Source organism: Sebastes fasciatus, chromosome 10 (genome assembly GCF_043250625.1).
Source record: "Sebastes fasciatus isolate fSebFas1 chromosome 10, fSebFas1.pri, whole genome shotgun sequence".
Lineage (NCBI taxonomy): Eukaryota > Metazoa > Chordata > Actinopteri > Perciformes > Sebastidae > Sebastes > Sebastes fasciatus.
In genome coordinates this window covers 27598372-27625117 of record NC_133804.1, presented here as the reverse complement: position 1 = coordinate 27625117, position 26746 = coordinate 27598372, and the positions used below count along the sequence as shown (strand labels likewise).

At 39.7% G+C, this 26746-nt stretch overlaps 1 protein-coding gene across 8 annotated transcripts in view; it reads right to left on the bottom strand.

Annotated features, from left to right (window-relative positions):
- Positions 1-26746, bottom strand: part of fam13b (family with sequence similarity 13 member B) — an 80388-nt gene that overhangs the window by 12342 nt on the left and 41300 nt on the right. For all 8 annotated transcript variants that reach the window (XM_074649227.1, XM_074649229.1, XM_074649231.1 and 5 more), the window contains exons 7-11: positions 22817-22944; positions 7231-7275; positions 3442-3537; positions 2797-2944; positions 381-478 (exon numbers count right to left, since the gene is read on the bottom strand). In XM_074649227.1, coding sequence (XP_074505328.1) covers positions 381-478; positions 2797-2944; positions 3442-3537; positions 7231-7275; positions 22817-22944 — 515 coding nt within the window. The remainder of the gene's footprint in view (positions 1-380; positions 479-2796; positions 2945-3441; positions 3538-7230; positions 7276-22816; positions 22945-26746) is intronic.

Sequence of the window (26746 nt, the reverse complement as noted above, 5' to 3'; positions counted from 1 at the left end):
TACCATGTTATGATTTAAGCATAATTTCTATGCTAAATGCAGTACCTGTGAGGGTTTCTGGACAACATTTGTTGTTGTTAATTGATTTCCAATAATAAATATATACATACATTTGCATAAAGCAAGCATATTTGTCCACTCCCATGTTGATAGGAATATTAAATACTTGAAAAATCTCCCTTTAAGGTACATTTTGAACACATAAAAAAAATGTGTGATTAATTTGCAATAAATCGCAATTCAATATTTTAATTGATTGACAGCCCTAGTCTTGATACTTCAATCTCACTCTGATATCTTTGCTAATATATTCTTGATATAAGGTGAAACTGAGCTCAATAAAGTCTTGAAAGCAAACTGACAATCCCCCCGGACCTCACCTGGCAGTGTTGATGTTGTTCTCAGCATCTCTGACAGCCTCTGCATCCAGGTCCATTCCTGAGCTCTCCTCTAGGGTGGCGCCAGAGTCCAATGAATCCTGGGAGAGAGAAAGCAACAGCAAGAATTTAACATTAGTTTGATTGTTTTCATGAATGGAAACAAAAGACTTGAACAAAACTAGTAGAGCAGAGCAAGAGATGTGAATGGGCAAGAATAGAAACATAAGCAGGTGCATCCCTGCTCTTAGAAACCACACACATCATCATGTTTCACTTCCTTTGAGTATTAGGGAACACAGGGTTTCTGTGCTTTGTCTTAAATGGTAGAAATCCAGCACAAATAAATATTCAAAAGAACCACGCTGCACATTACAACTCAAAGATCACACCACAATTACCACGGTCATTTTTACATAAATATATACCACGAGTTGATGATTATCCGTCTTATCTCTCTAAACCTTTACAGTGCAAACCTCAAAACAAAACTAAAATTCCAAAGACAAGACAAGGGGGCTTTTACCATCACCGGTTTGTAGATTTTATAGTAATCATCATAATTAATACTGCAGAGTTATTGAGGATTTAAGTCTCTAAACACCCACACCCGAGTGTTTGTCAGAAAAGAAAAGTTGCGGTGGCTATCATCACATGACTGTGTGGAATGAATGAGTTGTGGTGAGGAGCAGGATGATGACTCAATGTGTGTATACATGACCTGCTGTACTTAAGGCACATGTCACACTGGTATCATAACTGTTATGTAAAGAGAGGAAATGGTGTGTGTTTGTTTAGGCACACAAGTGGGGTTGTATGAGGTACTTATCCATAGTCAGGACCGGCAGCAAAACGTATTTTAGACACCAAAAAAAAAATCAATATTAGTTTAAGTGTACACTATATTTAGAAGATTTTCACTGCTTTACCTTGCCGTCAGACAGCCCTTTCCAACAGGGAACTGAAGCCGTTGTATTCATCTATGCTCTCGCCAAATTCACCGGCTTCAGTTCCCTGTTGGAAACATAGACTATATAGCTGTCTCATAGAAAAGTAAACCAGCAAAAGATATTCTAACTATAGCGTACACTTAAGCTGATATTGATTTTTTTAGGTAAGTCTTTTAGGTGGCTAAAATATGTTTTGCTGCCAGCCCTGACTATGAATAAGTACCTCAAACAACCCCACTTCAAAACACCTGAATTATCGTTTTAAAGACCCAGATTGTTGTTTATAGAGGTGACAGGTTTCTCATCAGTCCCAGGACACATCTCACTCTATCTGCCATGTTGTCTGCTCCTCATCTCTCTCCTGCCGTCTGGACGCTAAAATGGTTCTTGGGACAAGAGCCATTGAGGCTCAAGGGCGGGTTTGAAGGGGGATTTGATTTCCACTGTGACAAGGCTTACTAAAAATGTATGTGACTCTCGCTGAAGAAAAAAACACGCATTAAAGAAGTACCAAACATTTCTCCCTAGTGACAAATATTAGAAATCAAGAGAATCATTTGGATGGGTTTAAGGATGTAAGGTGGCACAATAAGACACATTTCCCTTCAGGGCTGCACCTGGCGATTCTTTTTTTTTAACAGTTAATCTAACAATTATTTGCGACACTACAAGTTAGTAAGAACAAAACACTGCCTCCATATCTCTGCGTATTCATTAATCTGTGTGTACATTTGTTAAACAGGTCTGTTGTCGTCTCTGCTCGCTGCCCCGGCAGAATTCCAGCAATTGTACATATCAGAGCTGAACAAAGACGGACTGTGCTGATAATATCAAACATCCAGCCTTGGAATGAACCGACAGATTGAGACAGGAAGGAGGTTAGCTATGGGAAATATGCTGCCAGCCCACACAGCAACTGGTCGGGGTCTGTGTATTGTCTGTGAAGGGTTCTTTGAGGGGAAATCTCCACTGGGTGTGTGAGAAACAGGGATGATTCTGTGCTGTTTCTCGGATGTGTGTGTGTTTGATGCTTATTATGGTGTGACCCAAAACATTGACAGTGTGTGTTTGAGCATGCACAGGTGTCTATGTGCAGTATGACTTTGTGTGTATATGTGTTTCTGTGTCTTAGAGCTGCAACGATTAATCGATTAGTTGTCAACTATTAAATTAATCAGCAACTATTTTGATTATCAACCGGTTGGAGAAATTTTTATAAGTAAAAAAAAAGGTAAAACATCTGTGATTCCAGCTTCTTAAATGTGAATATTTTCTGGTTTCTTTACTCCTCTATGACAGTAAACTGAATATCTTTGAGTTGTGGACAAAAAAAATACATTTGAGGACGTCATCTTGGGCTTTGGGAAACATTTTCTGACATTTTATAGGCCAAACAACTAATCGATTAATCAAGAAAATAATAACGGATTAAATGACAATGAAAATAATCGTTCGTGTCTCCAACAAACCTGTGTGTCTGTCTGGCTTTGCTGTATGTGCTGCTCGGTCTGCGTGAGCGGGGTCTCCCCTTCTGTGTCGCAGGGACTGTCCTCAGGGTCAGTTTGTTGCTCCTCGTCTCCATGGCAACCCTGGTCTGCAGACTCACTGGGACTCACCCTGGAGAACAAAATATTAACTTAAAACATTGCCACTGTGCCTTTATGGTGGTAGAGCACGCTAACCTATTTCAGTACGCGGTGTGAAACTCCCAGACATGTTGTTTTGTCTTAGAGGTGACTGACCACCCAACAGCTGCTCCCCTCGACATGTAAAGTTTGCTAATTAACATCACAGCTGTCAACATGTTTACTGGTAACCTGAGCCATCTGGCTGGCTCCGTGCCTTTGTACATAATGTTCACTATGGCAAATATGGATCTTTAAAGTCCTCCGATGTCCTTATGACCACTGAGGAATCTGAGTAACGCGTGTTTTCTATCAGCAGGTGCATGGAGGGAAAAAGCAGAACACAACAGGTTGTTTCTGCTGTTTTGCTGTTCAGAACTTCAGTGTGAATATGTTCTTATATACTTGATCTATGTGTAATGGTTTTCATTTTGTGTGTGTGTGTATGTGTGAATATTAAGGTGTGTGTGTGTGTGTATGGACTCTCACCCTTGGCTGTCATAGTTGCTGAGGTCTTGGTCGATGGAGGTTTTCAGATCAAAGAAGTGCTGCTCTACTGCAGCCCTGATGGTTCGGTGGATTATCCTGGGAAAACACACAAAAACACAAAATTTATCAAGATGTTCATTGAAATCTTTTCACTGTGTGTGATGATGTATTAAGTTTCACTAAAAAAGGGCATTTTCCTCACATTCTGATGTGTGCTGCGTCCTAGCTTTTGTTCGAACAAACAGGCGTTCAGGTTTTTGTGACACCTTAAATTCAGTATTTAGTTTATTAGGCAAAGCAGTCCAACGCTTAAGTGGCAACATCTTAGACGACCACAGCCATCCCTTAAATCACCATCACTACTACTACTACTACTACTACTACTACTACTACTGCCCTCGGGGCAAAGGTACGGAGTCCCCTGTGAAAAGAAAAACTTCTATAGAAAATAGTTTGTCCCGGTTGCCATAAAATATCTTAATTAGTAATGCTTCTATTGTGTGTTGTGTTTTTATGTAAATGTGTTTTAATGTGTCCTATTTAAATAGCAGGTTTTGCACATGCAAACCAAAGACACATTTCTCTTTTGCACTATTCTGTTCTATTCCTAGGGTGACCCAAGTGGATATCAAACCCAGGCAGTTACTCATCAATCACAGTCTGTGTTTAAACCCGTGTTAGATACTGAGTAACGATGCAGCCCATGTTTCCTCCACAGGAATGAGTTTAGTTCAACTGTAATGAGGGTAAACTGTAACGGCTCAGTTTACCAGTGATTGTGTCTACACAGGACCAAAGCCAAAGGTTTACTTTGCGACTCTGGATAAGATCCTGTGACCATATTTTCTCTGTTTATTCAGCCAATAAAAATATCCACGTAAATCCACATAAATTAACAATCGCTAAAAGTCAACTTGTTTTGGACTCAGCATGCCTGAATGTAACAGTCGAACTTTAATGCTTCAAAGTTTAATTTACTATCAGCTGTGACCATAATGAGAGGAGGTGAGTAAGGAATCAAACATCTCAGAGCCTAATAATCACTAAAGTGGTTTCTTTTCAGTCCTTATTAAGTAAAAAACCTGGTCGACCTCTGAAAGGATTAATAAAGCTTAAACTAGAAGCCAGAGAAGGAGGAGAAGAGGACCTTTACGGCCTATAAAAGGTAACAACAGCAGTCACACTCTGACCTCTTCCAGACCGACATGTGACGGTTGATCCACGGGCTCTACTGAGATTTTATTTAACGTGCTCGACCACCTGTGTGATCATAAAGTATCCCTTCCTCATTTACGCTGGCTTCTTGCAGGCTGTTAGCTTTGTTTTATGCTCCAGCTCAGTAGAGGTTGAACACCTGGTAGAAAAACTCCCAGCTCTCCTTCACACTCCTCCACATCAGCTGCTGCTCCTGAGGGATCAAACTTCATCACTGCATCTAGTTTTGTTCCCCCGACTCTTTTTCTATTCTTTACATATATATTTACTTTAACATCATACTGGGTGTGTTCAACATATTTACACCAACAAAGTTACACCATTTTAAAAGGAAGACTTGGAGCTGGAACATAACTGTGTTTGGGCTTCAACTTCATGGCCATTTAAGGTAAAACTCATAAAAGGTGTTGGGGCTGAGGTCAGATAAATGTGTGTGTGTGTGAGTTGAAGATATATCAGCCACACACCCACACACACACATTTCTCTGGACTACACCTGCAGCAGCAACTCAACCTCTAGCTGTAGGAAGCTCTACTAATAATAACTATCCATCACACACAAACACACAGTTACGTCCACATAAGCAGTAAAAAGATGATGTGCTTGCAGCCTTTATCTTTCACACACACACACACACACACACACACACACACACACACACACACACACACACACACACACATACACACACACACACTGGCAAGAGAGGCACCGTGTGTTTTTGCTGCTGTCGTCTAAATTTTGTCTAAATCCTTTCATGCCTCCCAACAGAGAAGAGGCCCTTTGAACACATCCTGGTAGCCAGAGGACATTAATCACACACAAGACGGTCTATGAAACTAAGGTGCTGGCAGCTATCTAATGGATATCTGAAATATCTGGAAATGTGCTCGCAGTTAATGTACTCGCATGACACCTACAGAAGACAGTCAAACTAGTGGAGGATGAAATTTAAGTGGCACGTTTTCAACTACAAGCTAGGAAGTTTAGCGGTAGGTTAGTATTCATTATTGGTAGCTTTATTCCTAAAATATTATGGTCGACAAAAACGGAGCAAACCCACTGAGGACCTCCTCATCCACCATATTACTAGTTAATAATAACTTGTTTTTAAAAATTCTGTGGTTTCTATCACAATAAATAACCTTGCACTTATTACTTTATGCTAGCTGTAGTAGTCTGGTCTATTTATAGTGTGTTCTAATATATAGATATTTATCTCTAGTGTTGATATGTACATTGTATTTACTGTTCCTGTGCATTGCCTGGATAAGCTGCTACTGTAATTTGGGATCAATAAAGTACATCCATCCATCCATCCATCTATGTATCACTGTTTTTTTTATCTAACTGTTTGCTTGTTTTTTACATTTCATTTTGCACAGGTTTGTGTTCCTCCAGATGAAGTTTGACTAATAAACATTTATTTTGTCAAACGATACCAAAGTAAGTCAAACAGGCTTTTTCTAGGCATGAAAACGTGCCGATACAAAAGAGCTGAAACAATTAGTTGAATGATCATTTATAGCTGATGTTAATATTAATGAGCAACTAGTTTGATAACTGATTAATTGTTTTTAAGTAATTATTTAAACACAAATTGCAAAACACCCCCTCCTGGTTGCAGCTTATGAATTGTGAGGATTTGCCTCTTTTCTTTGGCTTTCTTTAGCGTGTCGGTCGGACAAAACAAATATGTCACAATAGGATTTATTTAGGACATAGTGAGGTATTTTTTATTTTTTTTCTGACATTTTATAGACATAACAATTTAGCAAATAATTGAGAAAAATAATCAGGAGATTAATTGATGATATGCGGATGTCAACAAATGCAAATGGTCAAATTGAATATGATGATTTTTAGCATTTTTGCTGCCATTTAGTTCTCTTTTGGGGGCGGCAGTAGCTCAGTCCGTGGGGACTTGGCATGATTATTGATGAATTGAATTAGACTGCTGACTTTCAGTTTTCATGTGGTATTCCTGAAAATCTGAGACATCTTTGTGCCCTCAAGCCTTCAGGTCTAACACTGACGTAAGCCACCGTAGAAAATGTTTTTATTGCGTTTCCATGTCATGCAGTGGAGAAGCAGAGGCCTGACAGTCATGTGGTTGCTGAGTTCACGTCCTTGGGGCTCTAAAAGCACCGACCCATGCAAAACGCTTTCGTTTAGCTTCATAATCAAAACACAAGGCCGGCTTTCCTCTTTCCTCCTTATCACTTCCTCTCAACCTCTTACCTTTCTCCGAACTCTTCTCAGAGCCGCTTGCACTTCTTCTTTCTTGATTACTGTTATTTTAGCTGGCTCTTGAGCAGATGGCCCTTTATCCCATCCTTAAACTTCAACTAACCTGGCTGCCTATCATTCTCTTAATAACATTTTCAGGATATCACTGCTTGCTTTAAGGTTTTTTTTTTTTTTTACAATTGGGTGCACATAAAATAACTTTCAGCTTCTAAGTGTAGCTGGAAATTTAGGTTTATATATGTCTGTAGGTTACTACAGTGTGTGTACATAAAGACGTGCCTACTATGTTATCATGAGTGGATAAATTGCTGGTGTGTACTTACTCAGCAGAGTCAGCAGGCAGGATGGATATGGGGGAGAGGTGGGAGCTGTAGAGAGAGAGGACAACATGGTTAGAACATCATGTACTACTCGACTCCCTTCCCACACTGACATGAAATGACCTTGTAGGGTGTCGGACAACGATAGTCAAAACAGGGAAGAAGAACGAAGATAACCATGAACACATCTGTGCGTACTGTGTGTGTGTGTGTGTCTGTGTGTAGTCAATACAGTTGATCCCTTGTGCCAAATGACAATCTCAAGAACACACACACCAAGGTTATAATAGTTTTGATACGAAAACCTAATGAATCCATTTGTACCAACCATGTCATACTAGCTTGTCCACGAAGGAGGCTAAATAACGCTCCAAACCTGCGCTGATTTTTGGTGAGGAAAAACTGGCTTGACCATATTCAAAAGGGGTCCCTTGACCTCTGACCCTTTACAGACATGCCCACTCACATGCAGTTTGGGGCAAGTTATAGTCACGTCAGCACACTGACACACTGACAACTGTTGTTGCCTGTTGGGCTGCAGTTTGCCATGTTATGATTTGAGCATATTTTTAATGCTAAATGCAGTACCTGTGAGGGTTTCTGGACAATATTTGTCATTGTTTTGTGTTGTTATTTGATTTCCAATAATAAATATATACATACATTTGCATAAAGCAGCATATTTGCCCACTCCCATGTTGATAAGAGTATTAAATACTTGACAAATCTCCCTTTAAGGTACATTTTGAGTAGATAAGAAATGTGCGATTCATTTGCAATTAACTATTTTAATCGATTGACAGTCCAAAAATAATATATTTTTCACTGCGTATTTTCATTTTCGTTGAAGTTTTAGTTTACTATAATAACCCTGACACACAGACACACACATTTTCAGTCACTGGCGCCACTCTGGGTGGGCAGATTGTTATTTAGGCTACAGAGCTCTGCTACACCCTGCTGATCAGATAGAAGGAAGTGTATGTGTGTGTGTGTGTGTGTGTGTGTGTGTGTGTGTGTGTCAAGTCATATTTGTTCCTCGATGTCCCTCCATTTGTATGTTTGGTATGAAACAGGGAGGTGGCTCAGATGTGTCCGTTGATTTAGCAGCCTGCCGCTGGCCTCACAAACACACACACACATGCACATGCACTCGCACACACACACACACTGACAGGCACGCCAGGACTCCAGAATTATATAACACTCCTACACAAACAACACAACACAACACAAGGTCGTTCACATTATGCCCAAGAGCATGGGTGCATCTCATGTATACTTTGTGTGTATGTGTGTCGGCTGTCAAACTCGTCTCATTAGAAAAACAGCAGCTGACGTTACGCAACCTTTTCGTGTGGATGTATGTTGACTCTTTTACACACCCACACACACACACAAACACACACACACTCTTAATGCAGTAAGAAGTCCTCAGGTAGATCGATACAGACTGAATTATTAATGGTAGATAGGAAACGATAAAGCCCTCCATCTTTATTCTCTGTTTCTAGTTATTCTTACCGCCCAACTCTCTTTTCTGGCCTCCTCTCATTATTTCTCTCTCCATCTTAATTGTTGTCTCTATTTACATACCATTATTATGATTCTCGCCTACCTCTTTCTCTTCCTCCCTTTCTTTCTTTCACTCCACCCCATCACGCTTTATACTAAATATACTTTTCGTATCATCTCTACCCTTTGCTTATCTCCTCTTTAATCTCCTCTTCCCCTTGATGCTTACTGGCTTTGAATGTAATATGCATCTCACATTCCCCTTTCTGACACTGTAACCTTGATCGTGAATGTGTGTGCGTGTGATGGAGAGACAGACACAAAGAGAAGTGTTGTGGAGATCAAACAGTAAGCCTGCCAAAACAGGGAAGTAATGAGATGTGCAAACTGACTTGTTTTCCCATGCCCTCCCAAGTTGACTCAGTAAATACTTGGATAACGTTAAACTAGCTTCTGACTTTGTGGGAGGTCAACATCTATTTTAGAGTCCATAATTATCTGGACTGAGTTCTTCTCCTCCTGTTAGTCAGCATAGAGAACTTCCCTTTGAACGGGACAGAGCAGGCTCCCTACAGCAGCGACTGTCCCTTCGAAGCGCTGATAACATCTGACAGCCCAGGCTCTCCTGCTGAGTTGTGCCCTCGGAGACCGCGCTGGGTGGCTGCATCACTAACAATAGATCCTCGATAGGGTCCCTGAAGGACGTTACGTAATCTCCACGTGCCTCGAGTAGCAAAGATAATATCTGACGTTACACCATTCTGCCCCTGGAGACTTGAACTAAAATCGTTGTTGCGGCCTTTGGGGTGTTCCTGCCCCTCCTGGAGCTCCCGAAGCAGCAGTAGAGATAACATTTCTATCAGCGCCAGTAGAGCCCTAAAGGACACATACATGACACCCTTAAGGGGCCCTTTTGGGCTTTTCCTCCCTGCCGAGGACACCATGAAGGGCAGATAGGACAGAGTGTTCTAGGTCCCTGATGTAGTTGAAAGTGGATGTGAAGAGGTTTTGATTATGTCTCAAGGTTCCTTTACTAGCTGTCATACGAACAAACTTTACAAGCTTCACACCATGAGGACAAAAGGGAACGGTGCAAAGCTCAGGTAGAGACAGATTGCAGAGGACAGATATTGAGCATCATCAACGAATATATTCTCTTGTAAAATGTCTGGTGTGATCTAGTTTATGAGAGTACTAGGTTGCTTGATTGTTTGTTTGTTATTTAAGACGTGATATTCAGAGTAAAGATACAAAAAAACTGACTGGTCACTTCAATGAAGATCCATGTTGGATGTTCATGCAGCACATTTTTAAAAACATATCAACAAAGTGTTTCCAAGACAGACTGTGTGACAGTTAAGTATTCATTTTTATTGTTGATTTTGGCCTAAAACTGCCACATGTGCAAGGGTGCAACGGTAAAGTAAATACTAGTAAATACTAGTTGGCGGTTTGGCTTTCAAAAGTGCTCCAGGTAGGTTGGATTAGATCAGATCCTGCAGACACGACTGCAGTAGTAGCCAGAGGCAGAGTTAAGACCTTGATAACATCTTAAGGAGTCACACCTTTAGCTCACCGTTCGTTGGCAACGATACTGTAAAACCTTTTAAAGTCACCTAAGTACAGTAGACACACAGTCACTTTGTGTTTGATAAAAAAAAAAATGCTCTGCTTATTTTCATACTCTGCTCCAAGGTGAAGTTTTTACCATGACTCAATGTTTTAACAATGCACGGTTCAGTACAGCTTCCACAGTTGTGTGTTGTGTAAACAACTGTCCCAAACATATGTACTATATTCACTACATATCACATATATATAGGCCAAGAGTATCTGTTCCACACCCTATTTACTGCAAAGCTGCAACGCTGTGCTGAGGGATCAGATCAGTGTCCACGTCTCAGCTGACTCAGTGACCAAAGAACAAAAACATCTCTGAATGACTGTGGTTTTGTCTGCTGTATTAAATTAACAAAATAGAATGACAACAAAGGACATTTGGGTTGTCGGTGCGGATGGTAGCGAGGGGAAAAGGGCTGATGAAGGGCGTCCTTGCATTATTTACAACATTTACTCTGGTGGAGTGTGTGTGTGTGTGTGCGTGTGTGTGTGTGTGTGTGTGTGTGTGTGTGTGTGTGTGTGTGTGTGTGTGTGTGTAAGGTGAGTTTGAGGTTAGTTGTGATTTCAAAGAGGTGCTGTTGTCAGCACACCTGACTCTGTTCTGTTCTGGCTGGGAGGTCCTACAGACTGCTGCAGTCTACGCATCCACTGACACACACCAACATAGATTCATACCACACATATACTGAATATCAACGTGCACAAGATGTCATATTTCACTTTGGCTAGTGACCTACTTCAAACACACACACACTAAGCTTTCCCTTCACACACACACACAGAATCCTAAACCTCAAGAAACTCTCACAGAACCTTACTACAGATGTTTGCATTCAAACAACGCTGACCAGGTTACAGATTTAAGATCTGTGTTTGGTTTTCTGCTCATTTGTTTGTTTCCATCATTTGCATGGAACGTGCAGCTCTCTTTCATTCACTTTCCCCCAGTCATCCCACAGACATTTAGCCATCTGAGAAGAATGATAAATGTTGTTTAGTTGACTCAACAAATCCTCCACAGCCCCTCTTCTCTACCTCCTCAACCCTCCTTCAATTAATCATTCTTCTTGCAGAGTCACAAGGAGCTGATGCAACGTTGCTGATAGCTTGAACAAAAAGATGGCATCCAACCAAGAGTCCAAAAGATATTCAATTTTGTATGTGAATTACAAAAACCGAGAGATAAAACACTAAACACAGCTAAATCGACAGAACATTCCTCTGCATCCATTTTAATAATCAATTCATTATTTCAGTCATTTTTCAAACAAAAATACAAATAATCTCTGGTTCTTCAGAGCTTCTCCAGTGTGACAATTTCTCTGTTTTATCCTCCATTTAATATCAAACTCAATATCTTTGGGTTTTCGTCTGTTGGTCAGACATAACGGGACATATGAAGACGTTACTGTGGACTCTGAGGAATTGTTGTTTATTTAGACATGTATTTGACTTATCAAGAGAATCAAGAAAATAATCTGCATTTAAAATAATCATTAGTTATTATCATTAGCCCTAAATAAGTCCTTACATTTCAAAATTTGACATTTTTTCTTGATAACTGGCTTTTAATGATTGTTTCTTAAAATTGTTCACAAAATTTTCTGTCAACCAACTGATCAAACAATTCACCAATCGTTTCAGCAACAGTGGAGATAAACTGCTTCTCTTGTTGACACAAATAGAGCAAATATTTTGTAATAATATGTTTCAAATTGATCGCTAAGAGCTTCTTAAGGTACTCAATAATGTTAAGAACGTACAGAAACTAAAGAAACCGGCACTCACAGATAAAGGGTCTTTTTTGTTGTTTTTTTTATTGTGGGCAAAAAAACGAATGCGTTTTAGCGAGGAGCCATCATCTGCTTCACTACCGCGCACCTGATGATGTTCAAGATTTGGAGCCGTGCTCGATGCCACATTCCACAAAAACGTACAGAAACTGCCAACAACTGCGACTTCCTCCAATCACCTACTTGCTATAAGGTGCATCAGATATATAAAAACGTTATTTGATTGAGAAAATGCTTATTAAAAAGTGACAGACATTTTCTGCCCCTCTTGTTCGCAAAATGCTGACACATGCTCAGCCACACACACCCCCTGCTTTCTTCATACTTGGATTGTGTAACACAAAATCAGCTGTTAAGTAATGCCATAACCCCTTTCCCTTCATCTTTTTACTGCTCGGTTTCTATTCCTATACTAGAAAAGACTTCCTCTCGTCTCTCTATTCACTTTCATCTCTGCCTGGTAACAAAACAATGAGCAAGGAAACACAGTATAATCTCATTTCCCTCCATTCTTCCATTCATACTTAAAAGGTATTACATCACTTAAAGTGAAGGTTTCCACTAATTCATTCACCGGTCGATCCATTATTGTAGCTTTCCCTTTGTTAATCAATCCACTTAATTCAACCAATTTCATGCCCTTTTCCCTCTCTTTCACCCTCTAGCGCTCTTTCATTCACTTATCCATCCTCCAACCACATTATTGGACACATAATTCCCCTCCATCCATTCATTCATTCATCCATCCCATCATCTATTCCGGTCAGACTAGAGGGGTTACATAACCCTGATGTTTACCTCTGCAGCAGAATGTCACAGGCCATTCTCATTTTTCCCAGCTGTGTTTTCTCTCACTGTGATCTGTCCTTTTTGTTTTGGTGTTTCAGTGTGAAGGCTGTCTCGTATATCTGGCAGGCTGTTTGTCAGTTTCTCTGTTGTGTCTCTTCTTCTTCTTCTTCTTCTTCTTCTTCTGTCCCGGTGCGGTCAGCGAGCTAACGCGTACCGTAGGCTATTAAAGTCCAATCTGTTTTTGTATTTTTCGAACCCCGCAGAGAAGTCGGCTTGACTTTTAACCCAACTCAGCACGATTCCTCTCTCTTTCTTCTTTAACCACTTGACACATCTCCTGTAGGAGCAGTATCCAGCTGTTCGGCTTCCTCTATCTGAACTCTCCTTCAGATTTCTCCTCTGTCAGTATCGGGTCGGTCAGCCTTGTATCCAGTGGGTCGGTTATCCCAGTTGAGCACTCTGAGGTGTCAGCGTCAGTACCAGCAGGTCTAGCAGCAGAGTCAGGGTATCGCCTGGGTGCATGCTGAGGCGTCCTATGAACTGATGTGTGTGTGTGTGTGTTGTTGAATGAGTGTGAGTGTGTGTATGTGTCTGCACTGTCTGTAGAAGTGCTGCAGTAAACATCCAGAGCTCTGCTCAAATATATGAGCTTCTGATGTAACCAGGCAACAACCCCCGGGAGAGCCAATGAGATGGGAGGGGCTGAAATTTAGAGCCAATCGTAAGAAGGGAAGGACTTTTTGCGAGCCAATCGCGAGGCAGAAAGGGGAGGGAGGTTTGATCTTTTTGGCCCACTCAGTGGTGACTATAAACTCAGCAGTTAATACAGCCGGACCAGTGGGCTGTGCAATGGCGTGCACACACACACACACAATCGCAGAAACACACACCTGTGTCTGTTAAATCACCCTCTATGAGTCTTTTGTAATGACAGCTTCTCAGACAAATACAGGCATCAATATATTTAACCAATTATTGATCAATAAGGGACGGAGAGGAGTGACAGTGATACCTGAAGAGCTGAGCAGAGTATGACGGGACACTAGGGATGGGGGAAAAAATTTATACAGCATAGTATCGGGATATTTTGCATGGCAAAGTATCAATCTTTACTAGATACGGCCGCTATTCTGTCTTTGATAGGATGTAGCGGGCTCTGTCTTAAGGCCATGACACACCAAGCCGGACAATTTGGGGCCGTCGGTTAGCGTCTGTTGGCCTAGTTTTTGCGGTGTGTCCTGCACCGTCAGCTCTAGTCTGCCCATGATGGAAGTTATTCGGCTGATTCAGCATGTTGAATCAGCGGCGGAGCTCGTCGGTGAGAGAAATCACTCTGATTGGCTGTTCAGCTTAAACGAATCAGTGCACGAGAAGAGAAACGGAAGTGAAGAAAGCAAGCCAACGAGTAAAATCAAGAGGAAAAACACAGAAGGCTCTTCTCATTTTTCATCTGATCATTCCAATAAACAGAAATTTTAACAACGACATGGCCATCTGGAATGAAGCTAAGTGGTGAGTGAGAGTGGTGTGAAAATGGTCGGCAGACGCTGCTTTGTTTCGTATACGAATCATAACAACTGCTTGTATATCCGACATCCTCGGTCTTCCAGTTGCCCTTTTTGAATGCAAATACAGATTACCGCCACCTGCTGGTGTGGAGAGTTATTTCCTCTCACGCAGGTGCAGAACGTACGTGCTAACTGGCCATTGGCTGTAGTCTTTGCGGTGTGTTCGAGTGCAATTTGTCGGCTAAGACAAAGGCAACATGAGGTGATGCAACAGACGGCCTCCATCACCGCTAGTTCTTTGATGTTGGCTTGGTGTGTCTGGGCCTTTAAAGCTAGAGTGAAGTTACTGGCAACATATGAAGTAGATGAACAATGAATCCATTGGTACCAACCATGTCATGTTAGGTTGTCGGGAAGAACGCTAAATAGCCCTCCAAAGTTATGCAACATTTTGGCAAGGAAAAACTGGCATGGCCATTTTCAAAGGGTTCCCTTGACCTTTGACCTCAAGATATGTGAATGAAAACTCTGAGATGAACAGAGTGAAACCTGAATCTTATTAGATAAAACAGATGTTGGCAAACTGCAACATCTGTTATATAAATATATCGCAATATATCTTATCGCAATACTACATCGTGATAATATGGTATTGTGGAGCCTCTGGTGATTCCCACCCCTAAGTATCATGGAGTGAAAAATATGAACATAAACAAAAGCGAGGAGGAAAGAAGGAGGGAGGAAAACAGCACACAGAAAGGAGAGAGAGGAATATTCAAATGTAATTGATGTGTTTCAAATGTGCACTTCACAGTCATATCTGTGTCTACACTACGGGTGTGTGATAATGTAGGGCATATAAAGAACACTGATAGTCACCACTGAACCGAAGCACCAATGTGTCACTCCCAAGGAAACTAGGTTAGGTTCTTTTTGTCCTCATAATGTCTCCGTGTGTCAGCCAGTGTGTTTCCAATAGGATGAGATTTCAGATGAACTTTGTTCAAATCAAAGTAAGAAAGGATGTCATGCAGGAGATTAAAAAATGGTTTTAACAAGCACTAGAAAGGGATGCCTAGCAAAAAGGGCTTTGATAAAATATGAGCGATATCACAGAGAGAGATGATAAAGACAAAGAATATGAACAGAATAACCTGAGAATACTTGATAAGTAATCTAAACCAAATTAACCTTTTAACGCTGTGTTTCCAGCTGCTTCAAAAGGAGATGCTCAGAACATTTAGCTTGGACCTGGACAAGACATTGTATATTGTATTTTCCATAACAATGGTACATAAAATACCACAACAGTCCCTGACTTCTTCGAAGAGTTTAATTTTATTTATTTTTTTAGTCTGGGACACAACTTTCTAAACTCTACGTCATTCCAGAAGTTCCTCAAGGAAAGAAAGAATAAATGTTGTGCAACTTTGGTCGTTAATCATCAACTAGACTTGGCCAAGGTTTGGTGTTGATTGTCCTTCCTGGTACTTTGGTTCGGCCAAACCCTAATCTCAAACTTTATCGACTGTGACTAACAAAGAAACTACAGTGTTGACACAAAGAGGCGACAATCAAAATAAAATAATTTTCCCGTGATAATTAAGGGACGCGAGTGCTCCTTAGAAAGTCAGATAGGACAGCTGTACCAGAACTGCGGGTGAGAACTGATAGCACACGTGGTGAGTGGTGCTATCTAGGTCAGTTAGTATATCATATTACACATTGTGCCCAGTGAAGGCCCCCAGGACTCGACACAATCGGGAAGTGAAGGGTGAGGGAGGCATGAGAAGGAGGGCATGACGTGAGACAAACTGCAGGAAAGAGAGGGAGGACTTCTTTATATATATGATCGTTATGAATACGAGTGGATGCTTTGAGTTTTAAATGGACCATACAATGATAGAAAAAGGCAATCATTTATATATTATATTACACATAAGGACCAACCAAAATCCCATTACCCTTTCAGCCACTAATGTGCGGTTTATGCTAACATGCTTGACTTTCAGAAAATGTTTCATATTTTAATCCTTGATTCTGATTAATCACTTCCTGTATGTGCACAGAACTACCTAGACTATAGAAAATACTTTAAATTGGGCAAATTAAGTGAATTTACAGAGTATTTATAAAATGTTACAATGCTTTTTTAAAAATATTTTGCACAATATTTTGGTGAGAATGTATAAAGCAAAAAAAACAAACAAAATATTTGGTCCACCAGTTTGTGCAAAGTCTTATTTCCTGGTGTCAGTCATAGAAGACAAGCGTGTGTGATCTATGAACTAGGTCAAAACACACAGCTGACACTCCTGAACTGAACTGACCTACACACTGTATTTATGTTTACAGGTATGTAAAGGTCATGCAGACATATCACATTCAACATACATATGAACTGTGCTAGGGCTGTCCTCGACCAAAGAAATCCTTAGTCGACTAACACTCATACGGTTTTGTCGACTAATCAATAAGTTCATTTAATCGACAGATCTGTAAAACTGAGTTTCTCCACAAAGAATCACCCAAAAGCACCACTTTAAAATCTTGTGTTTACTAGAGATGTGCTCATAAGTTTCATGGAGGGAGATAAGTCATTCAGCATGAAAAAAGCATAAAAACAACTAATCGACTGAAGAAATCTCGACTAAAATCAAAATGACCGATTAGTCGACTAAAAGGGGGGCCGCCCTACTCAAATTTACAGCGTACAGTTTGACACAGATCTCGCACAGTGTGACATGCAATAAAATTACTTTATCATTTTTGTCACGCTGCCTAAAGGCTCCTTTACAAACATACAGTGTTTCTGTGTCTGTGTGTGAATTAATCATAAGGTGATCCCCACGAAAGAAAACTTGACCTAGAAGAGAGGAGTGTACATATATTTGTGTTTGTTTTGTGTGGGTGGACACGTGCACATTGTTTGTTGCCACAAGCAGAAATAACAGAGCTCTCCAGCACTGTGTAGTGTCACAGTGGGGAATATAAATCATTTCCACAGCCACATAAAAAAATAACAGGAAGGAAACCCTCATAAGGGGATTCACAGAGAAGGAAGTACAAGAAGTACAAGATGTGCAACAGGAGACGGTACATACGTCAGTCATGCCAGGGCGGTGTGATGCTTGTAACTGTGAGGAATGAGGGCTCTAACTCTGGGACAAAATTGAAGACAAGTGTTTTATGATGTGTTTAAATGCTATCTTCTGGTTTGACCTTTTCTCTCCAGAGGTCTGATATTGCATTTTCACTCAAACGGAAAATCAATAAATCGTTCACAAGTAGGGACACTTTCCAATTCTCCCACCCTCTCCTTGCTCCCTCACGGCCCTCCTCTGCCCTCTGATTCTCCGTTCCCTCCATTAATCCATCCTTCCCTCCTGCTCCTCCTCACCGGGTCCAGGAGTGCATCCCAAGAGTCCTCTTCTAAAGCCTGCCAGGATATTTCAGTGGCCTCATGAAAAATACTTTCCACAGAGAGAGAGAGGATATACGCAGGGTAGAGGAGGAGGGAAGTAGTAACAGGGGAAGCAGAGAGATCAGAAGAGAAATACCAGGGATTATATATAGATTTGAAATGAGCAGAGGCTGTCAGCATGTAAGGTGTGTGTGTTGCCAGTCAGAGTCTATTAAGGGAGCGCTGCACCAGCCACAGAGGACAGACTTCCCTGTCTGTCAAGTGCTAGACAAACAACTCAGCCACAGTTAATGTTGAGTCACTAGATGGGAACTTTCTCTCCATTTCAGAGCTGGCAAACCAGTTATGTGTCAGAGAACAGCTGATGAAACACACGTGAAACAGTGAGCTATTCTCAAAACAGTCAGAGTTTTCAGCAAAAAATGCCGACACACACTGACTCGTCAAAATGTTCAAGACTGTACTTAAGGTTATAATTACTGGAAAAAAGACAATAAATTAAGGATAGCTGAGACATAAGACAAAAAAAGTGCTTTGTTTTTAAAACTGACAATCACAAATTCTTCATATTCTTGAAACTATAGGTTTGCAAAATGTTTCAAAGGATGTGGCATTTTCCTCACACAAAGAGACCAAATTACCTCCGACTAAAAATTTGAGCAGAAACAATTAATTAAAAAAAATGAAGAAAATGAATCTGCAACTATTCTAATAATCGGTAAATCTTTTGATTAATGTAATTTTTTTTAATCAAAATGCCCAAAATTCTCAGTTTCCCCCTCCTTAAATGTAAATATTTGTTGGCTTTCTTAGTTTTTTTATGATAGTAAACTGATTATTGGTGTGTATCACACAAAGAATACAAATGTTTGAATATTTCAACTTGGGCTTCAGGGATTGATCATGAATGATGGGACTAAACATGAACACAAGAAAATGCATCATTATTGTTGGTCATGAGGCTGAAACTATATGATTCCTCAAGACAGTCTTGTTTTTATGTTCAAGGGATCAAACAGTATCTATGAGTATAATTAATAATATAAAAAATTGTGTTTTTATAACCAATCATCTCTGTACTGCAGGTTGTGCTAGAATTACTGAGCTTTAGATGCATGTCTGAGGTTTGTTTGCAGGTGGAGATGTAATAAAAATAAGTGGAGTTCCACATAAAACACAGAAAGCATACAAAGAGTTCAACATAAAGATTGCCCGCTTGCTCGGGGCAAGAAAAATGTCACTATGGGCTAGTAAACCTAGCAGCAACACATTGTTGAGGAGTGAGCCATCTCACTTCCTTCTCATCTCTGTTGAGAGTTGCACATGTGTAGTACCGATCAGACACTTGCAAGAAAATGGCGGCGGGTAAAGATAAAGTTTATGAGCTGAAGCGCAAGCGAGCGTTCTAATTATCCTGGAAACAGGATGTTAGTTGGGTGGCGTTAGAGGATGTGAAACTCCAGATTAATTTACTTAAATAAAGATTATACATGACAGTTAACTTTGGTCTGTTATTATTTGATGACAGCTAATAAATAAACCAGTTAGTATAGGGGCAAGTAAAAATTGACTTTGGGCAAGTAGATTTCTGACCCACTTTCACCGACCGGGGAAGTGAAAAGAAACCATTATCGTTGAACCCTGATACACATTCTTTACTTTCAGGTCAGATGAGCAATGAGACTAAATGCTTTGAAATCAATAGTGCTCGATATTTTTAGCAATTTAAACAGATGTATTCTCTAAAGCTTTCGGCCCACATTATTTAAATGGATTTGTGGTGTAGGCTGTCGACTCCAAGGTCTAAAATACAGAAATAATCCCCCAGACCAGACACTGAGGTCAGACAAGGTCACAGGGATGACGGCTGCAGGCTAGCCACAGCTAAACGAGAATTAACACCAACTAAAACATATCACATGAGAATTAAAAAATAGAAACAGTTTGGCCAGCGTCGTTTAATTAAAATAATTTGCTGCATGTAACCCCCCCTTACATCTGCATCAGCAATCATTAAAGCTTTCAGTATTAATGGACAACAGCTGCCACCTAAAACCTTCCTCCAGTAAAACACACACAGAGGGATCCTCTTGTGTTGGCCCACAAACAATGTATTAACTGCTAAACCACTTAGATATCAAGCGATGCAGACAACCGTAAACAGATGACACACATACTGGAGCAGCCTGAACTCTCCTGCTATCCATGATCATATATATCATAACACAGGTTGACAGCGTCCTGGCATCATGTTCAAAATGCTGAAATGTTGTCTTGATCCAGTAACGTCAACTATGCAACATTTGTTTAACGTATGCCTTTGTCTCTGAGTTACAGTGAGAGATATATTGCTTGTGCTGTGTGGTCATGTGAGCATGATTGTGTATAGAATAATAAACTGTGTGTGTGTGTGTGTGTGTGGATTATGGATTACAGTCTGTAATCACCTTAAAGGCCAGTGGGACAAGACTAACAGCATGACCCTGACTCACACACACACACGCCCACGCACACATGCATGCACGCACGCACGTATGCAAAAGAAGCATTGAAACCAATGCAGGTCAATGGGACAGGAGACAAACTGCAGTTCGACTCACACTGTGTAATTGGACACATTAAACAGTTATAATTTATATAGTAAAAATGGCAATAATATCACCATGCTGTAATACAGAGTATAAATCATGCTAATTTAAATAATTAAAAGAACATTTTCCATAAATGTTCGACAGTGAAGCTGGTTTAACAACTGAGATTATTTATTTTCACATAAAAATGAACTGTTCATTTGAGAGATAACAAGCCCATATCCAGTATAAATGATGACTCTATGCTAATTCATTTTGAATAACTTGAAGTGGACACACTGTCAGCGAGGTATCTGGCTCTCTTTGCATTTAAAATTTAATAAAAATGATTATATTACATTTTTAAAAAGAATTCTCAAGACTCACTAAAAGCCCCTCGTCTTTCCAGTGTGAAGGATCTGGCGGTATCTAGTATCTACCCGCTCCATATGTAGATATAAACAGCTCATTCTAAGGTAACGAAAACACAACGATTCTTATTATCAGGTGATTATACACTAAAGAAAACATACTTATTAATATTATATTCCATTTCTGCCAATAGATCCCCCTAAATGTTACACACTGGTCCTTTAACTGATGTTTTTCTCTTTTGTTGATGTCGTCTTGTGTTTGTTACTGTCCTGCCTGTTTTATAATACACGCTAAAATGCTTTAATTGTGAAGCACTTTTGTTTTGAAAAGCAAAAGTGCTTCACAGCCAAGACTGGCTGTGAGTTTATCTACACAGCCAGTCTTAGTCAAAATACTGTGTTTTTCTGTGCTCTGAACTGAGACATAATAAAGTGAAGGTTTGATTCAAACCAGACTAAAACACACATTAGCAGGATGACTAAAGCTTTGAGGGTTAAAGAGATTTTAGGTTAGTTCTTTTGAGTTTGTCTACTCTCCGATTAAATCTATCTAACAAAAATGTGATCAACTCGTCACATATTTCTCATCAGCATCATCGTCTCCTTTGTGCACTACTAACTGATACACCCTCTCTGTAGATGTATGCTAGAGATTAAGAGTACAGGCGGTGAAATGTGAAGGTGTCAACGTACAATAGTCTGGGTCTAGTGCTCGGTAATCAACTTAAAGGAGATCAGCAGATCAGAAGCACCTGAGAAGATCTTGATGTTCCTGCAGCAGGATTGAACTCATTACCCTGCGTACGTGAGCGTCCGCATGTGTGTGTCTTCTGGTTGGTCACCAGCTACAGAACATCAACAGGTCAGAACAAAAAGCTCTGCATCTTTTAGTGCGACCAAACGGAAACTGCTGCGACCGTGAAGACGACTAAACAAACATTTTGGATGATTGCATTCTCATTACTTTGATGCAACGACTATGACGTTAAAGACTGAGAGAAGCAGATGACTCACGTGTGGAGACGCCTTTCTAGAGCAAATTTTTGGAACAACTGGTGCTCTATTTAAAGATAACATTCATTATAACATTTATATTAATTGTAACATATATTAACTAATAAAAATTCAGCTAATTAACAAAAGTAGACTGCTGGTATGTTGTCAGATTGCCTGTCGATACTTCTCAGCACCTTCTGAAATTTCCGTATTTATCAGGGGTGTAACGGTTCTGAAACAGGAAACCACAAAAGGGTCCACGTTGTGATGATTTTTGAAGTGCGAATGCAATTGCCAGAAGTAAAAAGCTAACGTTAGGGTGTAGGATACACCACAGCCCTGAGCTGAACTACTGAAAAAAGTGTTTTAAAATAATCAGAATTCATCATAAAAGTCCCAGTGAAACATGGATGGACGGATGGATATTGTCTGAAATTGGTTGGTACTAACTTAAGCACACTACATATTTTGTTTTACAGGAAGAAAAGATGATTGGATTTTGATATAAAAATTTGAAGAAATTGATTTTTTGCATATATTGTTAAATAGGTGTACAATATGGCCGGGGATGCTATCTAAAAGGGTTAAAAGGGCATTTCATCTTGACTTCAAGTACAAGCACATTAAGTCTACGCCTGAAATGTGCTACATAAATAAAAAAATTTTTGATTTTTGATTTGAACCTGTAAATGTAGGAAACCTCCTGACAAGATTCAAGATATATGAATGCCACCACACAGTGATGGGATGTTATCATAACAACTCGTCCATGATACAACAAACAAAATCTGTGTAAATCAGAGAGAGAAAAGCAGCAGATATCACGCCATACAAATACCAAGTAACTGCAGCGTCCTGGTTTTTAAATCCAGTTTGGGACCTCCGTCACATGTCATAACCCTCTCTCAATATGTCATCCTCATTCTGAGGTGACCCAAGGAAAAAAAAATCGAATTACCGGTCTTATCTAATAATATATAAAGTAGTAGTAGTGTCTCACCTGGCTGTGGGGCTTTCATCGGTGAGTGTATGTTGTGGTGAGTCAGAGGAGGCAGGACCCTCCTCTCCGTCCTGGGGCAGCTCTTCACATTCGGCCTCGCACTTCTCATCGTCCAACAGCTCCGTGATCTGAAGACACAAATACAAAGGACACAAAAGGTTACCACTAAAAATAAATAAGCATGTGAAGACATTATTAGTTATAGGACAAAAGGTTTACGGCCAGAGATTAACACAGTTATTACCTGAAATTGCTATTGTTTGATTAACGATTTTCTACGAGGTCAAATTTAAGTTACTTTATGTGATTTTAAATGGGGAAAAAAGGCTTAGATAAAAATTTAATCTTTTTTTCTCTGCAGATACTCGCATGCCAAAAGTAAGTATACACTATGCTGGTTAAAAAATAAAAGTATGGGCGTTTTTTTCTTTCTTTTAATACTCGAGCTAAAGAGGATGTTTGATTAACACTGGATTAGGAGCAAATATTAGAAATGTAAGTGCCCTTCATTCACACTGACATTTAACAGCCTCGTGAGGAGGTTCAGTGAAGAGGATAATAGTATCTGTTCCAGGACTTCATTGAATTAAAAGAGTAGATTATGTTCACACAGACAAACGGTCCTAGTAAAGACTTATTTAAATATTTTGGTACCAAAGTTGTCTCATCCAGCAGATGTACACCGACAACATCTTCGCAGAGTAGAAAGGACATTGTAAATTTATTCTGACCCTCTTTACCATGCTATGCAAAGATCATATTAATAAAATGTCCCTCCTCATGTTTATTTAGTTTAGTTGTGACTTTTCCGAGATTCAAGATTCAAAGAAAGGTGTTAATAGTCTGTGTTCACATTGTGTGTGTGTGTGTGTGTGTGTGTGTGTGTGCATGACAGGAACAAGAAATTACAGTTTGTTACGTAAGTCATCTAAATATAGACGAAGCTAATGAGTAACTCACCACAGATACAGATGGAGGTTAGCAGCAGAGATAAAACTGAATATTAAAATAAAACATTTTTTTAGAAGGAGCGGGAAGGAGTGGGCATGAAAGAGCAGAGGGAGGGAAGGTTGGAGGGTTTAAAGGAGGGTTAAGTGATATATCACTTTCATGTTGACTTTGCAATGTACCCGCACGTGATACCTTATAAATAACGTGATAGTGGGCCCGCCATGACACACTATCAAAACTACTTTACTGCTCGACATAAAATTAAAACTTTACAAGAAGTTTTCATGACTAAATTACCCTACAAGTGTCTATTGCTTTTTGAATCTACAGTAACTGTGTTGCGAGGAGTCAAGAAGATGAAAGAAACAAGAAGTGTTGATGGAAATTAGGGCTTTCAATCGATAATATTAAAAAACATGTAATCCATATACTCGCAAATTTTTTATCTGTTCAAAATGTACCTTTAAAAGGGAGATTTGTCAAGTATTTAATACTCTTATCAACATGGGAGTGGGCAAATATGATTGCTTTATGCAAATGCAGAGGTCAAGGGAACCCTTTGAAAATGTCCGTGACAGTTTTTCTCGCCAAAATTTAGCGTAATTTTGGAGCGTTATTTAGCCTACTTTACAACAAGCTAGTATGACACGGTTGGTACCAACTGTTTTAAAACTGAGCCCGCTATAACCTCAGAAAGATCGATTGTGTTAATGCGTTAAAGAAATTAGTGGCTTTAAAACAAATTTGCGTGAACACGTTATTATCGTGTTAACTTTGACAGCCCTTACGGAAATAAATGCAGCATTTGAAGCACTTTTTAAAAAGATGGTGTGAAACCGGAACAGTTACTCTTTCCTTGCAACCGAGGTTAAAACCTCCATATATCTAGTGAAATCATGCAACTTTTTAATATAAATTTAACACAATGTAAATTGCAAAAACTTTATTTCCCAGTATAGTTCAGTGCTGATTTAATGGCAGAGGTCAATGGAGGGAGTGACGAAGACGGGAGGGAGTGATAGATGCCAGAATGTAATGAATCTGATGGTAAACAGGAAAAGGAGGAGGGAAGGAGAGGAGATGTAGATGCTGGTGAGAGAAGAAGAGGGTAGTAAATATGTAGACAGAAATAACTCCTCATAATACAGACAGCTGACGGCATGTGAACAAGATACAAACAGAAATCCTTGGGCATTAGTTTACCAATGATAAATAGTTCCACAACATAATATTTATTCTGTAATAACATCAACTGGTATACAACACAAGATGTACCCTGGGCACAAAATATTTTTCATGTGCTGTTTAGCGTCAGTTTAAAACTTAACATGGGAAAAACCCTGTACGCAACGTGGGTTAAAAGGTCATGAACCAGATTCGTCACCATGAGACTATCACTCCGTTTGTCCCCGTCTCTTTTCTCTTTCTTCCTCGGCCTCTCTCCTCCACTCCTCTCAACAGCAAACCCCATCTGCTGCTGTCACTGTGCCGTTGCTACGGCAACACCTCTGTTCCGAGAGCTCCGATTGGCTGTCGGGAATTCTTGCATCGTCACATTGTGCAGATTATGGAGGATGACTCACAAGACTCTTCTAAGTGTGTGTGTGTGTGTGTGTGTGTGTGTGTGTGTGTGTGTGTGTGTGTGTGTGTGTGTGTGTGTGTGTGTGTGTGTGTGTGTGTGATTAGGTAAAGAAATCCTCCTCTTAGTCACTCTCATTTTATATCTTTTCCTTATGACTAGAGCATTAAAGACCTTCTCGTATTCAATTTAGCAAGTGAAAATGTGCAGAGCGGCGCTGTGATGTGCATCTTTATGTAAAGATGTCTGTAAAAATGTTAACTAAATGGTATGAAAAGCTGAAAAAATAAGGATTTATCAGTACAACCTCTCACTCCACATTACACAACCCTTTTGCATCTATTGTGTGCTGTGTGTTTATATGACTTAGTATTTTGTGCCATTTGCAGTTAAATATCTCCACTTATGTTGGGGAAATCTCCCTGTAATTCATTTGTCATCCACCATCAGATTACGTTGATGAATGTCAGATGTAAACTGGGCTGTCGTAGGAACACTAATAGGCACTAATAAACTCAAATTCAAGATATCTTTAATCTTAATTATGACTAGACAGAATAACATTGAATTTGAGTTTTGACTAGTCATAATTTAAATGTAGATATCTATATCTCTTGACTTGTCATAAATGCATTGGAAGTATCTTAAATGTAAATCATGTCACTCTTTAATTGTTAAAAGGGCTTGCCATAATCATGGACATCATAATAATCACTACCCGCCGCTGCACCATTAAACACACCATGTGTGGGTGATGAAGGACTGTCATTAAAAACGTCTGATGAGAACGACTTAAATAAACACCTGACAACAAATACAGATTAAGGCTTATATTGTGGACATCATAAATATGCCACCCTCACAACTAATACACAAAAACAATGGTTAAAATAAAATCATCATGGTTCACATGGACTAGTTGTTTTAGACGAGTATCATATAACAGCAACATCCCTGGTTCAATTCTTTTTAAAAAAAAGTAAAGAATAAATACAAAAGTGTGTTATCTAGATGAGGCTAAGAGACAAACAGTTGGGAATAACATCATCTCCAATAAATCAAACTAAAAAATAATATAAAAGACATTAAACAAACAGCTTCCTGTTATCATCATTCAGATAGGAATACTTTCTTTCTGATTTCAAGGGCAGAATAAAAATGTTCCGGATCGTGGGACATCAGGACCTTGATTGAAAGTCTGATGTACATCATCATCATGTAAAATTAATTCAAAGCTATTCACCAGTAATATGAATGGACGATGCGGTGAATATAACCTTGGATTATACACCATCTACCCAGAGCATATTCTATAACGGCCGCTGATCTGTGATACGGAAGAAATGAGTGTGGATATCACCTTAAATATAGATATCCCCTTATGTATGCTCATTAAAATG